The sequence below is a fragment of the Pyrus communis genome, chromosome 14 (assembly GCF_963583255.1).
Source record: "Pyrus communis chromosome 14, drPyrComm1.1, whole genome shotgun sequence".
Lineage (NCBI taxonomy): Eukaryota > Viridiplantae > Streptophyta > Magnoliopsida > Rosales > Rosaceae > Pyrus > Pyrus communis.
Window position 1 is genome coordinate 15,872,489 of NC_084816.1, and position 17,311 is coordinate 15,889,799.

At 37.6% G+C, this 17,311-nt stretch overlaps 1 protein-coding gene and 1 long non-coding RNA gene across 15 annotated transcripts; both read left to right on the forward strand.

Annotated features, from left to right (window-relative positions):
* LOC137716186 (protein TIC 20-v, chloroplastic) lies at positions 1 to 902 on the forward strand. The gene has a single exon (XM_068455597.1). The coding sequence runs from the start codon at positions 5 to 7 to the stop codon at positions 746 to 748; it is 744 nt and encodes a 247-aa protein (XP_068311698.1). The 5' UTR covers positions 1 to 4; the 3' UTR covers positions 749 to 902.
* A 10,520-nt stretch (positions 903 to 11,422) lies between these two features.
* On the forward strand, positions 11,423 to 16,763 carry LOC137715818 (uncharacterized). 14 transcript variants are annotated; one of them, XR_011065588.1, is made up of 11 exons: positions 11,423 to 11,835; positions 12,005 to 12,066; positions 12,344 to 12,415; positions 12,555 to 12,625; positions 13,369 to 13,430; positions 13,649 to 13,708; positions 14,501 to 14,901; positions 15,562 to 15,618; positions 15,873 to 16,005; positions 16,157 to 16,247; positions 16,375 to 16,763. It is a non-coding gene; the product is annotated as an uncharacterized lncRNA (long non-coding RNA). The 14 variants fall into 14 exon arrangements; XR_011065591.1 differs by having other exon boundaries at positions 12,558 to 12,625; XR_011065597.1 differs by lacking the exon at positions 12,344 to 12,415 and having other exon boundaries at positions 14,501 to 14,727; positions 14,818 to 14,901.
* Positions 16,764 to 17,311: the final 548 nt, after the last annotated feature.

Below are 17,311 nucleotides of genomic sequence, written 5' to 3' on the forward strand. Positions count from 1 at the left end.
GGCCATGACCCAATCTCTGACGCATCTTTTTCTTCTCCTCTTTCCATTCCACCCAAAAACCCAAACCTTTCGTTTCATTTCCTCCAAAGAGATGGCTATGTCCGGCCTTCTCTCTCCCACCACCCCTCTCACCGTCACCCTCTCTCACTCCAAACCCCTCTTCCGCCTCCACTCCCCCTTCCTCTTCTCTCTAAACCACCACCACTCCATCCTCACTAAACACACCAACAAAATCAAACCCAGAAGGCCACTCACCACAACCCAATCCAAAGGCACCGACGACTCCGTCGACGCCCCCGACCGCCTCATCTCCGCCGTCTGCTACTTCTACCCCTTCTTCGACGGCATCCAGTACGGAAAATACGTGATTACCCAGTTCACCGCCATCCAAACCCTCATCCAGCCGTTGATTCCAGCCATAAGGGTCTTCAAGAGCTTCCCCTTCAATGGGTTTTTGGTATTTTTAACCCTTTACTTTGGGGTGGTTAGAAACTCAAATTTTAGCAGATATGTGAGGTTCAATACTATGCAAGTGATTGTGCTTGATGTGCTGTTGATTTTTCCGGATTTGTTGGAGAGGAGCTTTAACCCGAAAGACGGGTTGGGATTGGATGTGCTGATGAGCATGGATAGTACTGTGTTTCTCTTCCTTTTGGTGTGTTTGGTTTATGGGTCTGCTTCTTGCGTTTTGGGTCAGGTGCCCAGATTGCCCATTGTAGCTGAAGCTGCTGAGAGGCAAGTGCCTTAGAGCAATTTTTTTTTTTTTTGGTAGCTACTTGATTATGTTTTAGCCAAAAGAAGAAAGAAGTTCATGTAGTAATCATTTGTTGTTGTAATTGGCTTTATATTTATATGTGTTGAATTATATTTTAATGAGGGTGTTTACTTTTTTGTTTGTTCGAGCCATATTCTAATTTATCTAATCTAAACTACAGTAAGGAGACAAAGGGTTTGTGGGGTTTGTAGCTTAGTTGGTTAAGAGCATTTACTTTGCACACGAGATCACAAGTTCGAATTTGGGTGTAGATGAGCACACTGCTCTAGTCAGATTAGCTACACCGAGGTTTGTATTAGAACTTTGTATGAATAAAGAAGTGGTATTTTCTTGTGGGGAAGGTAATCTGATTGAATGAAGAATGAATCATCAAGTATGAAAACTGGGATTCAGTTTGCAAGATCATATCCATATTTCCTGTCCTTTTTGCTGTTAGTGTCACCCAATGTACTTCAAGGGGAAGCAGGAACAAGGAACCGAAAACCCTTCTTGTAGTTTCTATACCATTTTGATTTGTGTGTCCCAAAAACAAAGCTTGCAACCACAAATGTTTGAAATAATTTTTAAACTTGTTTCTTCTTGTTGCAATTTTGGGTAGTGTTTTACCAATCTTTGATTCGTTGTTCGAGTTATCGATGTTGTAACTTGTATTTAGATATAAGAGTTCTTACCCGTGGCATATACCTTCCCTACTATCAGTTGTATACAACCATTTGTTTATCTTTCTCGTCACGTGTTCTCATTATGAAGAGGAATTTCTTCAAATGTTTTTTCCTTCTCAAGTAAGTCCCTCATAAGATAACTCATGAGACATGTCATCATCTAAGAAATCTACATAGAAGAGCAATAAAAACAAGACATGAGATGCATTAGCTGTAATAAGACATTGAAATCAGTGTGAGTTTACGTGACCTCAAGACACGGGATTAGGTTTTTATCCAGTTTAAGTTTTGTCGACTTTGGAACAGCCTACAGGCGGCAATGGTAAGAGCTGGTAAGCATGGTAACTTGGCGGCCAATGCCGGCGCTCTACCTAGGTCGCTCTTACGTATGCGCTACCTCACATAGAAGAAGCGGAACCCCTTCACTAGAGGAACCGGGTGGCAGGTAGGGGGTTAAATCATTCATTCATCGTATGCGTCTCCTTCCGTGATCCTTTACAAAGGAAACGTTGTTTCCCGGAGTCCGAAAGGGAAATGACTTTTGCACTTCCATTTTCTCATTATTAGTGTTTTTTGTTTTTTAATTCTCATTTGATTTATTCAATCTAAACGTCAAAAATAGACAAGAGAGTACATGAAACTGGCATGCATCCTGGCTCCGGAGACTCTTTCATAGAATTCCAACAATTTCTCCCTCTCCTCAAAAGCCCATACCCTTGTTGGGATGAGACCTTTGCTATGCCTCCAAGTAAGCATAGGATGAATGCCCCTGGGCTTAGGAGCTCGTAGCACTCTTCAAAACTGGTGGGTGCATTCCAGCAAGTCGTATTCCTCTTTTTTCTTTTGATCCACTTGCCCGGGAGGGAGTATTCTGGTTACGGCTAGGAAGTTTACCCATTCGACCGCAAGAAGAGGGAGAAGAAGCTTCGTAGTGGCATTCTTCCATATTTAGATATGGCCAGATAGAAGAGATCTATATCTTTCTATCGATAGATAGATATATTGAGAAATGGATATTGATTTGGTTTCAAGATCTATGAACAAGAGATCCCTAAATATCCATTTGAAAAAAGAGATGAATAGATAGGGCGGTCGGTTGCTTTTTGGAAACCCAAGTCAGTAGGTTTTTCCGAGAAATACGCAGAAGCCCGTAGTGGACCGTCTGCTATCAGGGCAACCAGCCCAGTCGAGGAGAATAATAGAGTGCGTAAACCATTTCCCGATTACAAACTCCTAAACATTCCCAGCCTAATCTTATCATCGCCTAGCATAGAAGAAAAAGAAACAAGGTTGAGCCGGAGTGGGCTTTGTCGGCCCTAGTTAACAAGATGATCCGCATCTTTGTGGATCGAGCAAAATATTGGACACAAGCAAGGCTTATAGGTTGAGTTTCAAAACTTAATTAAATTATGAAGGAGGGGTAGAGTATTGGTACGTGCATATAATTAAGGAGGGGGGAGTATTGGGTGTGTAATATTCACACACCCTTTTTTATTTTTCACGCAACTCTTATTAATTTATGTTATTAATTCATTGATCTGACGGTCGGAAATTAAGAGGGTCTATGAGAAGTAAAAATTCCACATATCCCATAATTAAAACTAAAAACTCCAAGCTGAAAATGATTATAAGTAGTTTTCTTTTTTGGGTGTTGGTTAACTTGGTTTCATACGCTTAGGGTTGTAAATCAGATCAACCAATTCAAGTTCGACTCGTGTTTAGGTTGTTTTTATGTGAACATATCGTTAAAAAACAAGCCGAGCTTGAAAAAGTCATTCGAACCAAGCTTTTATACGTTTACGATGGGTTTTTTTTTTTTTTTTTTTTTTTTTTCCGATCTTGAGGACGTAGATACTCGGCTTGGCTTGGCTCATTTACAACTCTACATTACATCCATTCTCCTATTCCTCGCTCCTCCATGGCACATCATCCTTCGTCTTCATATTAAATTCAAAATTATAGCCCATAATACCAAATTTAATGGGAGAGGACCAACATGACTCTAGATCAACTTTGAACTAAAGTGTGTTATAAGTTGGAAAATGTTAGGGAGATTACATTTTGTAGACTATATGTAAATCATCTCCCTAATAGAGATGGGATATACTTGTACTGATGAGCTCTATTTAGCATCACCTAGATAATTTTTACCCCAAAAAGTCCAAGTCTTTGAATATTATAGGTCAACGAGCATAAAGTATTTTGGAGATCTGAGAGGATAAAATTTGGGTGTCATGACTCATCAGCAATATATATTTTGCGGAGTAAATTATATTTTACTACCTCAACTTTAAGTCACATGACTCACATTGCTTCCTCATTCCTGTACAGTTTCTCTCTCTAACCTTTCTTCTCCAAAAAACCCTAAATCTCAAAGCCTTACAGCCCCTAATCCCTTGCTTTAGCTTGGGGGCTGGCGGTAACCCTCTAAACCCTTATACAATATTTTCTCTCATCTCTCATTTGCCCTCCCTCACTCAGTCACACCACGTCGCCCCTCTCCCTCATTGCGTCCCTCCCTAAATCACCTATGTTTCCCTTCTCGTTTAGGCCTTTACATGCCCATCTGGCGCCTTCCTTGGTCCTACTTCACATTCCCTATCCTCTCGTTCTCTCTCCCACCATTTTGCTGACAACCCTCCAAATTTTGTTGGATTTTTCTTTTCAAGCCTAGGTAGCCTTCGTATTTGGCCTTCATTTGTGGTTGTGGGCAAGATTTATGGTTGTGATGGGTCAGATCCACTTCCTACAACTTTTTCTCCATGGTGGTTGTGCGCTCCACGGCCTACAACGGCTGAGCCGCCTTTCCTGGCCACATCTGTGGTGTCTTTTCATTAGAGATGATAGATCTTTTTAGAAGCGGTGTTGCCCTCACTATGAAAACAAATTAATATATGGTTCCATCCTCGGATTAGCTAGTTTTATTGTTTTGAGATGTATTTTTTGGTGCTTCGGTAATTTTTGCGGCCTTGCTTTTTTTATTGATGGATTTATGTAGGTATTCGGTACAAAATTTGAAGTTGATGACACATTCCATCACTGCTGTCACCCACACAAACTTTGAAAAACCAATTGTGACCACAGGTAAATAATAGTTCATCCCCATCAAATTAACATATCTTGCATACAAAATGAATATCCACAATTTAATTATTCACACCCTCTTCAATGGTCATTCATCATATATTCGTAAAAATCATCTAGCACCCCCGAATTGCCGCCTGTAAGTTAGGCTCAGGATCAACAGCTTCATTTTGCTCGGTAACATCACCGTGACCGGTGCTCGGTGGTGCTTGTGTACATTTTTTGAGCTTGGTCTAGCAAGAACGGTACAATTACAAATCAATGCAAAGTTATTTCAAATATTACAGCCACAAATATATTGTTAACCAAACCGTATTTAAGTTATGTACCTTCTGTCTGGCCGTGGACAATTCTTCTTCCCACCCCTGCGTCTCCAATTTTAACTTTGCTTCTCTTTTGTACTTATCTTAAACGCCCCTTTTCTTTTAACTTGAATGGGATCTTTGAGCACCTCGAGTTGGAACTCCTCGGCCCCTTTGCAGTCTGTTTTTTTTACGATTGCAATTACCACCACCCAAACAGTTCAGCTTCATATCCAACGGTTTCAAAGTCCAAGATAGAAGAGCAGTACCTTTCTCCGACATCACAACCTTGTCAAATCAAGTCTAAAGCTTTTTTAGAAAACTTGTCACGCCCTAATCCCGACATACGTCCAGGATCGACATGTTACGTCATCAAATACCCGTATCTCTAACTTACCTCGTCTCTGGGATAAGGCAAAGCATAACTCGAGAACCGAATCGCATATACTTTATGGTTGCATCTAACCTCCTTGTTAGACTACCTACGTACCCTAAACAGGGATCAAGCTATTCGTAGTTCGTTAATCGTCAAACTTTAATCTTTTCGTAAAATACTTATAGTAGAAATCATAGAGTACCACACTACACATCAACCTTACGCCAAACAACAATTATCACCTTATTGTGCACACAGGTATGCCATTTTCACACACATGCTTTCCAATTCATCCATCATATAAATCACTATGTTTCACATTATACCGCCATTCATAGTATGCAACATCTCAAAGAACAGTCAACGAAGCACAATGTTATTCTTTAGCCACATTGGTCAACAAGTCTAATCATAATGACAACAATCACATCAATCAATAATACATATCATAAACTGAAATGCAGGGCTAGAGTGACACAGTTCGGCTGAAGCCTACATCTCTAAAGTTGAAATCAAATCCAAGGAACCAACAAGTCAAATGACACGATTTCAGACCACTCAACGAAATCCATCAACGTCGGGTTCCGGACCATTCAATGGAACCAAAACACTAAGTAGGATTCCAAACCACTCAACGGAATCCAAACCAAGATACGATTTTGGACCATCATTCAACGGAATCTAAGTGGATACGATTCTGGACCATCACTCAATGGAATCGCGGAGTATAAAAAATTCTGGACCATCACTCAACGGAATCACAAAGTAGAAGGGATTCTGGATCATCACTCAATGGAATCCGAATAGATACGATTCCAGACCATCACTCAACGGAATCGCGGAGTTGAAGGGATTTTGGCTCATCACTCAACGGAATCCGAATGGATACAATTTCGGACCATCACTTAACGGAATCGCGGAGTACAATGCATAATGAACCACTCAATGAAAACCAAGCTGGATACAATTCCAGACCATTACTTAAAGGAATCGTGGAGTAGAAGAGATTTCGGACCTCTCAACAGAATCTGAATAGATACAATTTTAGATCATCACTCAACGGAATCTGAGCAGATACGATTCTAAACCATCATTTAACGGAATCACAGAGTAGAAGAGATTCTAGACCATCACTTAACGGAATCTGAGCGGATACAATTTCGGACCATCACTCAACGAAATCACGAAGTAGAAAGGATTCCGGACCATCACTCAACGGAATTTGAGTATATACTCAGTTTCTGATCACTCAAAGGAACCGAGTGGAAGGCGAAGGAAAAAATCATTGAAAAAATAAAACATGAACCAAGTACTCAATTTAGACGAGCTGAATGAAACAAGAAGTGAAATAAGGTAACAAGATGTGAAACAATTGTCAAAGTAACAAACCCCATGACAATGGGTTAATGGTCCACTATTAGCCCCCACATGTCATCACATAATGCCAATCATACAACACAAACCACATTTCAGAAATGCACGTTAAATCACATTTCATAATAATAGGTCGATAGCTAATTATTAAAAATCACAATTAAGAAACATAGAACGATGGCTAAGTATAAAATAACAATTCAATAAAAATCTCACATATTATAGTCACTAGTATGTAAATCGAGACACACGTTAACCCAATCAGCCCATTAAGCTCCATGAGTTCTCAATAATACTCTAAGATAAATGACATGCTAGAATCACTCGCACTAGTTGACAAAAAAGTCAACCGTCGATCAAGGTCAAGAGTAGGGTCCTCAAACCTAAAAATCTAAATCGGAAGATCCGCCCATCAGATTTTTGATCCGTAACTTCCCAATAGTCTCACTACTCTTCTAGAACAACATACTAAAATTTTATGACAATCCATCAGTTGGATCTCCGCCAATCTCTAAGATTAAGTGTTGGTAAACGTTTGATTTAACAAACTTAGAAATCCAATTCGGGAAGATCTGTACGTAGGATTCCAGATCCGTAAGTTCCAATTGTCCTCAAATATTACAAATAATAACCTATTAAAGGTTGGTGACAATCCAACGGTCGGATCATCGATTCATATAATAATCAAGTGACAGCCAACTAGGCAGTCAACCACAAAACTATATTAAAATATTGGAATTTCACTACACGGATGTCAAATTTGGAATTGGGGCATCAAAATTAGTCTAGGATGGCCCGGTGGGGTCTCAGCCCACGTGCCGCCACACGGGCCGACTGACCGCTCTAACTCGCCGGAAAATTTCACCTGCTCCAAAAGTTACCAAATTTCACATAAATGTATATCTTGATGAGTGGAGTGAGTTTATACATGTGGCTAAGGTCAATTTTTCCGGGAAAGTCCCCACTTTCCCTCGAACCTGTCAGAAACCTAGAAATTGGTGGCTTCGATTTGACTTCTCAGGTGCTCCGTCGCCTCCCTGGTTGGTTGTGGTTTGTTCCTGGGTTCAAGGAGAGTCTAATGGTGATATAGATCGAGGGAATTTGCTTCAAAAATTGGTGGATTGACACCAAGAACACCACAGTGCTGACTCCACCGTACACCACGAAATGGGCCTAATATCGTGAAATTTTTGGGTGATCGACGAAGTAGAAGGGTATGATGGTGTTTATAGGTGTTGGAGAGTCATGATTTGCCGAAGAAAATGACAGATATCGTCAGAAAAGGCTCGGGGAGGTCCAGGTCTGAGTCGAGTCGAAGGCTGGGTCGAAGGGGATCCGATTTGGGTGGTTTTCTCCTCTCTCCTTTCTCCCCTTTCTCTTCTTCCTATTGGTCACCCTTTTTCCTCTCCCCTTTTCCAATTCGGCCAACCTCCCTCTTTTTTCCGCCTATTCTCCCCCTTCTCTTCCATTCATCCCCCCTTATTTGCTCTCCCACAACCTCCTCATTTCCCTCTCACTTGTTGCCATCTGGTAGCTTCTAACCTCTCTTATTTTTTATTTATTCTTTTTTATTTTTTACTTCTAACGTCTGAAACGTCTCCTTTCTCGTCCCAATTCACGAACGGCCTTTGCCTATACGCTCGTGGGGTCGAGCCTAATTAGAAAACATTAAGAGTGACCCCTGAAGGTCTACGGATTTAATAATTATTTCAAAAATTCAAACTTTGTAATTAAGTAATAAAAATCTAAAATTAATTTAAATTCGCAAAAATACCATAAAATCCCGCAAGTACGAAATGCGTAAATTACAACAGTGAAATCCAGGAACGGGATTTCACAAAGCTGAGCTCTTTTGGACACGGTAGAATTGACAGCGTGTTTACCCACTCATTTCCCTTCTGTGTCCAAAACAGTGGCGCATTTGGCGGTTTGAAGCTACCTTTTCAGTATGTAATGTTTCGACAACAGTTTTATTTGTTTCATTCTTAAATACACCAATATGTGTCAATAAGGAAGTCCCCGAAATTTCATCTTTTTGCATCTACATTTATCGTAATCCGATGTCGTATCAGCCATTGACTTTTTCATCTTTGTGACCCCTGCAGCTCTCTCAAGTACTTCATACACTGCCTCATTCTCGTGCCTGGACTGCTCATTCAAGAAATAAGTCAAACTCTTCAACTCCTCTACTTGTAACTTTTCGAACGTAAGCCGTGTTAAAATTTGGCCATTTGCTCTTCCATTAGCATGCGAAGCTGCAATGGAGGGGCACAATTTTCATTATTATGGTCACCAACCACCTATTTCTAACGTTGTCGTCCAATTAATCAAATAGTGATTCATGTGCACATATTGCTTGAAAAAGGAATGACTATTTTCAACATGTTGATTGCTCAACATTCTGGTAGAAAAAACATGCTTACAAAATGTCGGAACCCATTGTGCATACAAGTCATAAATGTCTTGAAGCCACATTTTATCAACCAACTCACGTTCTTCTACCAACACCTTCCACCTTGCCTCAAGTTCTTCTTTGCTTTCGATATCCCATATGCAATAATGCAAATCCTTGAAAACACCCCTAACCCAACCCTTGTCATTGAATTTGTTACTAATATGCCATATGTAGTACTGATGAAATATGGTTGGTAGTTTGCTACCAATAGCCTTTGCTATGGCTTTATCTTGATCCGTAATTATGACTTTCGACGGCTCACCTAGCGTAGCCTTAAGCATTTCTTTAAACAACCACCCAATGCTCTTGGTTTTTTTCATTTTTCAAGAATGCACAACCGAATACCATGGTTTAACCGTGATTATTAACTCCTAACAAAGGAGCAAACATTATCTCGTAGACATTGGTGTTGAAAGTGGTATCAAACACAATCACATCACCAAAAAGGTTGTAACCATGTCGTGACTTAGCATCTACCCAAAATAAATTCCTAAGTGCCTTCGTCAATCTTCATCTTGAAATAGAATGAATCATTTTTTCTGTCTCATCCTCAAAATGCTCTATCAACATTTCAGCATCATGCCTAATTAGATGGGCTCGTAATTGCTGTTCCGCATTATACATATCCTTGGGGGTGCAATCAATATTTCCAATTCCTCCACTTTGCACCTCCAACAAAGCCACTTGTTTACTTATGGAAATATTGGCCTCCGCACATTGTTCAATCATCGCCTTCTTTGCCTCCGGAACTTGACGGTGTGATCCAAATAAGTATGACACACTTGACATAGGGTGGTTGTGTACTTCAATGAAAACCGTTACAATAAACTTTTCACAACCACTTCCCCTATTCAACGTAAATTTTGCCTTGCACTAAGTTCTATCATCTCCCATTTTTTCTTTCTTATTAGGTTTGGGATTACCATCCTCTATCTTCTTCCCTTGTTTGCAACAAACAAATTCTTTCCTTCACCAACATTCATCATTAATGGAATTTCTACTACTATGCTCCTGAATCCCAAACCTCGCTGCAAGTGCATAATTGTTGCAAAACTTATACCCTTCATCTAACCAATCAAACTCCATTATCAATTTCGGTTTCAACTCTCATCTACTCTTGGTACCAAAATTCAACCCTCCATGCACCTAATTCATCCCTTGCACCTACATCCTCTATGTCGAAAACAATTTCTTCTACTTCTACCTCACCCCCTCCCCCATCGCATTATACTTCAATGTCTACATGCAATAAAGTTGCACAAGCACAACACAACTTATCACAAGCCAACACAATGTTTACACCTATATATCTAAAATCCACTTTTACGATTTCAACCAAATCCACTGATATTCACCGACTATTATGGTTTCAAATCCCAGGTTTTATAAAAAATAAAAAAAAAGCCACATTCCAATGGAAATGCATTATAACATAGGCTCTGCAATTATTCAAACACTCACCTTCACAATCTTGGTTTCTTTTGAGGTTGTGGATGAACCAACCGTGTCAACTCCAATCGAAGCACAACTTCAATCCTTTATAAATTGAGCACGCACACACCTTTCAACGTTTCCCTCGTTTTGCCCTTCTTCCCATATGAAGAAAACCTAATCCACCCCTCCTTCACCGTCACAAACACACCGAGTGAACAAATATTTTTTAAAGTTATGGGATTACCAGGTCGCAGCTGCAACCCAACTTCGATCCACCACAAATCCGTTCCAAACACCAGCTCCCTATGTCTGCTTCTCTTACCCTCTTTTTCCTTCTTCAACGCGGCAACAGCCAACCCACTTGCCCCTTGTTTCCCTCCGTCAAACAAAAACATGTCAACTGAATAAAAAAATTTTAAATTTTCTAAATGCAGCGGGTCACAATGACCTAGTTCTACTTTTGAGCTCGTCCATTTTCAGCCGTTAGATCCTTGTTTGTATAGATTATCCGCACACTTCATCCGCACCTTAGACACACCCTATATTTGTTTGTGTATTTGTATTTGGCCCACTATACATATAGCGTAAACTAAATAGGTAGTCAACAACACTGAATTAGAACCGAACCTCCTCCTCCTCCTATTTTCTTCTATTAGTCCTGTCGTTTCTCTTTCTCTTCATGTGTGTTACTCTATTGTGCATACCAAATGCGCAATGAAATATCTCAATTAACAAGTTTTGACAATCTTTGACATTACTCAATAGTTTCTTACAACCGTCCCAACAAACCTCTACAGATCACAATAGTTATCGGTATATATGGGCATAAGTTTATGGTCCAATGAAGTTTCTTGTCAAAATCATGGCTCCTATAGATGTTTTATAATTTTAGCTTCGCCATTAACATGCATGCAAACTTGTTCTTCGAATTTCTCAACCACTAACCAGCACAGTATATTCTATATATACTAAAGCTCAGCGGATTGACACTGTTCATTAACAGTGTCAATCCGGTTTTGCCCCTGATCTAACGCACGGTTTTCAGCCCTTTAAAAGATGCTACATGAATTGGCGATTTTGCCCCTTGGTAGAGTGAGTCTACATATGGGAAGGTGCTCGAACCTTCTCTCATTTTCTTCCGTTGCTTTTCCCTTTCGCCTGCTCTCTGTTTCTCTCTACTTTTCTCCCTGTTCGATCTTCGTGTTTCCTTGCTTAACTCTCTTCCATTTTCTTCCGTCGCTTTTCCCTTTCTCTTCCTCTCTGTTTCCGTGCTTTTCTCCCTGCATCAATCCTTCGTGTTTCCCTGCTTCTCTCTCTGCATCGATCGTGTGTCGTATGAAGAGTTTCTTTTCCGGGTGATTGCACTGTTTCAGGTGGTTTCTCTGCTTATATTTGTTTTGTCTTTTCTTTGATTGGGAAGAAATTTGCAAATCGATCGCTGTAAAATTAAAGTCTTTGCGTTTTGCACTGATTGTTTCCTTTCTTCTTTTTTTTGATGTTTTTAGTGTGGTTGTTTGATCTGATTGGGTTTTTTTGTTTCAGGAAAATTGGTGTGCGAATTTTAGGGTTTTTGTGTACAACCTTGCAAACCCCTTCTGATTAAGGTCTCTGAGTTTTTTCTTCAAAACTTTTCTTCTTTTTTTTCGATGATTTGTGTGTGGCTGTTCCATCTAACTCGAATTTTCATTTTTGGAAATCTTGGTCTTCGAGATTTAGGGTTTTCGTCTAGATCGATTGCTCGATCGATGTAAAATTAATGTCCACTGTTTTTTCTTTTTTTTTTTCTCTAAAACTCTGTTTTACTGTGTTGTTTCTGTTGCATTGGTGGTGTTTGCTTGGTTTTGTTCTCTGGTCTCAGAAATTGAATAGTTTTTTTTTTAGTGGTTTCGTGCTATCTTGAACTCCAAGTGGAAAGCCCAGGGAGCAAAAAATGGACAATCACAATTATTATTGGTTTTTATATTTATTTTAAACTGATTTTAATTAATTAATTTTTTGACCAATTAATTTGAAATATGTAGTGAAACGATCATATATAATTAAGTTTATTAGTTTGCTAATTTTTTTTTTTTTTGTTTTGGGTGTGTTTTAGTAGGTGGATCGGATTTGAAGTATTTTTTAGGGTGGGTAAAAAGGTTGAGCGGAGTTGGGAAAATTCCTAAGGTAAAGTTCTTATGCCCTTCTCTGTCTTTTAAAACGAAGCCTTTAGGCACACAACTTCGTTTTTCCAAGTTTTTTTTTTTGTGCTGCTGTTAAGAGTCGATTAGTTTTTAGGCACACAAGTGATCATATGGATTAGAATTTGACGAAATTACACTGATTCAGATGATATTGATCAAAAGAATGAGTTAGAAACTGAAAATTACAATAGTTACAGAGGTTTTTCGAATCAATTTTTTTGTTTTTTTTACAGTTAAAGCTATTGATTAGTTGATGTGGAAAGAGGTTTTGGTTGATTACTTATGTGCATAATACCTATTAGTCTTTTTTCCTATGTAGCTACAAACTTATCAATTTGATGTCACTATTCATTAACAGTGAATGCATTGCAAGAAATAAATGACAACTATTTGTTTAATCCTTGGTATAATATATTCCACCATAACATGTTAACAATTGTTTTAAACCAACACGATCTTACCCCATTTCCAAACCAAATTAAAAAGTACGGATCAACTCACATGTTAAAAAAATTATAAATTTAAAGAACTAAATTTAACAACCATTGCCTATTTAGTTTAACACAGATTTCCTACGTTTGATTGCCAAAAAAATGCTCAGAAATAAAACAACTTAATTTCTGTGCTATTGTTGTGATGGATGTTTATTTTAACTACCTTTTAAGTTTTTAACTTATGAATTTAAGATCTTCAATTTTAATATTTAAACATTAATGTTTTTTTTAGTGCAATGGTTAAAGAAGAGTAGAAGAAACGTTCTGTTTATTCCTCCAGAAAAATTAAGAAAGGTGAGTTGATCATAGGATTTAAATTTTAACAATTCAACTTTAAATGCTAGCATATGATGGTACATTGAAGATGGTATTTCACCTTTGAGTTTTAACTCTTTACTGTTATTTTTTTTATTTGGTCTTTGGCTTGCCATCATACATAATAACATAACTTAACATTTACCAAAAGATTTAAACATGTAAACTAACTTAGCATTTACATTTTTCGTTTACAGTTGGTGGTCACAAATCAACTGACTCAACTTTATATCAACATTGGAGCATGCCTTACAAGTGTAAATCAACTTTTTTATTCTATTTTATAGAATGAATTAAGTTCTGAAGTTTATATATTCTGAAACCGTGTTCGTCACTGGAAGTTACGCAGCTATGCAGAGGGTTACGTAGTGGAACTTGGATTTCAAAGATCACAGTGAACAGATCACAGTGAACAGGGTGATAGGTGTATTGCCTCATTTTTTACCATTTTAGAACTTATATTAGTGATAAATTAATTCGAATCATGTGGCATGAACTTAAAGCTCTGTTTGGGAAAGTGGGCTCTTTACCCCAAAGATGCTTGCTTTTGGTAATATTTGGAATTGTGCTTCTAAGCTGTTTTTCAAGCTTTTGGCCATACTAAATGGAGCTAAGTCGAACAGCTCTTCAGTTGCATTGTAGTTGCTTTCCTAAATTGATTGTTCATTTGTTGAAAAAAATTTAAGGGCGAAAATTATGTTTCAAATTGGATCTAGATATGAGTATTACACATTCAAGGTGTTGATTTCATCTTTGTTTTGGTGTTTGTGGTTTTGAATGTCATTTAGTGCAGTATAGCTTTAACTTAAATGTGGTTCTGTATATCTTAAGTACTCATTTGGATTTTGAGCAGTAGGAGAGAGTTTAGCACGTATTTGAGGAAATGCAAAGAACTTTTTTTGAAATGGTTAGAGTTTGAGATTCTCAGACGGAAGCTCCTATGAGTTTTTGGTTTTTTGTGTTGATTTGAACAAATTTGGTTTTTATGTTTATTAATTTTTGTTGTGTGAGTAGTATTTATTGGGCTTGATGTTTTTTTGAAACACCAGGTGGTTTGGAGACGTTTGAAATCATAAGAAGACTCGAAGATTTCAGCCAGGTTTGAATCAAATCACCAAATGAATTCTTCTTCCAGGTTATGATTAAATGTTCCCAACTTTTTTAGTTGTATAAAGACTTGGGTAGATAGGAATTTGATTTTAGTCATGTGTTTCACTAATTCTTTGGTAATAGATAAATCTTTATGAACAGTCTCCTGCTTCTATCAATACCCATGGTAAGTTCTTATAATATACTTTTAACAGTAAGGTCATTTGTGACCAAATATTCTTTTTCAACTTATGCTTCATTTACTCTTCTTTTGCAGCCTATTTTTTCACACATTTAGTCTTCAGTAGATGGGCTAAGCAATTTCCATGTCGCATTGTATCAAATTATCATTGATCGTAGGGTATGGCATTGTCAGCTCATCTTCTATTCACTTTGATCAAATTATTTGTCAGCTATTTTAGTTTTTAATTATGATATTATTTCTTATTTGGCCTCAAGATCAGTGGACTTAAACTTTGTTTATTATCTTTGCAGTATGAAGAAGACCTTAATAATGTAATAAGAGATTACAATATTAACTTGACAGTAAATGATCCATTCTTTTTTTGGATGCAATGTCCATACTTTAGTGTAATTTGTACTTTATGTTTTACCTTTGTTTTTAAATAAAAAGTCCTTAATTTGGTTTTGGTTTGTTCCATAATACATGTGTAAAGATGACCATGTTGTACATTACATATTTTGGGAATTAGACTAAGTAATTTGATCAATCAGAGTAAATATATTTTAGCTTTTCTTACGTCTTAACTGTCAAGATATAAACTTAAGGGTCGTTTACATAAAATTCACAAATTATAACATCAATTGCAAGTTAGCATATGATCCCGCAATGCATAGAAGAATTAAGAATTAGTGGACAATTTTATGCATTGGTGCTTAAATTTCCAAGAAGACGAGCTCCATTTTCTTTTAAATGTTAATTGTGTAATGTGGGTTTGTGTTTGCTTTTTTTGTGGTGAGATGGAATAAATTGGTGAAACGTAGAGTGGTTTATTTGCAGAAAGGTTTGACCTTTGAATTGGAGCTATAGTGTTCGTTCCTATTGCTACATTGGCAGGTAAACACTCAACCTTTTGTTATATGTTAATGTTGGTTTCGTGCTGCAAATAAGATAGGCACATTGGTGTGTAAAATTGAAAACCCAGTAACATATGGTATAGGAAATTCAAACGAATTTGTAAAGATTTTCTTTTATTGTTTTATGTTGTTTTCCACTATAAAATAAAACTCCTTTATATCCATGGTTCATCACTTGGAACAATTCTCAGTTTTTATATATATTGCCTAATTCTCTAACAAACTCCACAACAGCTTTTGGCTCAGAAATGTTCACAGTTGTCTTCATCTGAAACGAGTCAATCAACTGTATACCATCATCGTCAATCATTGAGAACTTCAGCATGTACTACAAATCTCGATCAAAGCTAGATTAACCTCTCATATGGTATGTAAATTCAATTTACAAAGAAAGCAATCAATGTTTTTCTTCTTTCTTTTTCTTCTTCTTTTTTTTTTATTTTTTTAATTTTTTTTTAACAATAATAACAGGTTTTATCCTGTGAATGTCATTAAAATTTTATCTCCGATATAAACAGGTTTTTGCCAATTGTCATTTTTGAAGGCTATGACAGTTTATGCCATCATCCAGTATTACTATTTGGAGAAGATTGCTGATCAAAATAATTGGTACCTTGCAGTTTTCTTTGTAGTATATTATTAAATTTATTTAAAAACTACAAAAATTACCCAATTTCTTTATCAATTATAAAAATCGTTCTTCTTCTTTAACATTCTTATTTATTTGTACTAACAGCTTCTATTTTCTCAAATCATAACACAGAAGCATGTACATCATCACAAATAAAACAAAAAAATTGGGAAGCGACAATCAATATAACTTTCAGGTACAAATTATTATGTCTATAAATACAATTGTAAATAATACACCTAATATGAATGCACATATATTTTATACATTTTTTAAACACGCGGCAACGGACACTATTACTAGTAATATCTACGGTCAAGGATAACGTGGTTCCAACAATGGTATTGTCGGTGGAAGGATCCAGAGCCGATGTAAGATCGTAGAAATATACCACCACGTGTCCTTATGTTATACGTCAACGTCATGCCAGCCTGGCAATCGTTGGATTGTGCAGCAGATTGCCAACACTTCGACCTGGATCCCTCAAACCATCTTCCCGCTAAACCACCCTCCTTTGTTCCCAAAACCACAAAACTACCCCTCGTACGTGCCGACAGGTTCCTGGCACACGGTCGTTAGAATCAACGGTCATGTCCACAGTCAATCCATTGTTCTTCTCAGCGGTCAACGATTTGACGGCATTGATGACTGACCGCTGTTAACTTCCGTGGACGTGCATGCAGGCAAGGATTTTTTAGGTCCCACAAATGGCAGACTTTTCAACGTGCGGTAGCTGATTCTATGCGTGCGAAGCGTGCCGTGCCTTGATTTCTGACGAGGAAGATGCCTAATACCACGTGATCTGCCGCTAACTCTCCTTCTTTAACAATTTTTAATTGCTCTCATGACATTGTATAGTTAGATAGGAACGGCACGAAACGAAAAGCTTGTTCACGTAAGTTGTTTTTATTTGTGATAGGCTCAGTATTTAGTTGTGATTAATCTTGTTGTAATGATGTAACTTCGTTGGGGGCGCTTCAATTATTCTGTTTGTAAAATAAAAATAAGAAATTGTTATTGTCAGTTCAAAAATCTTATTTTA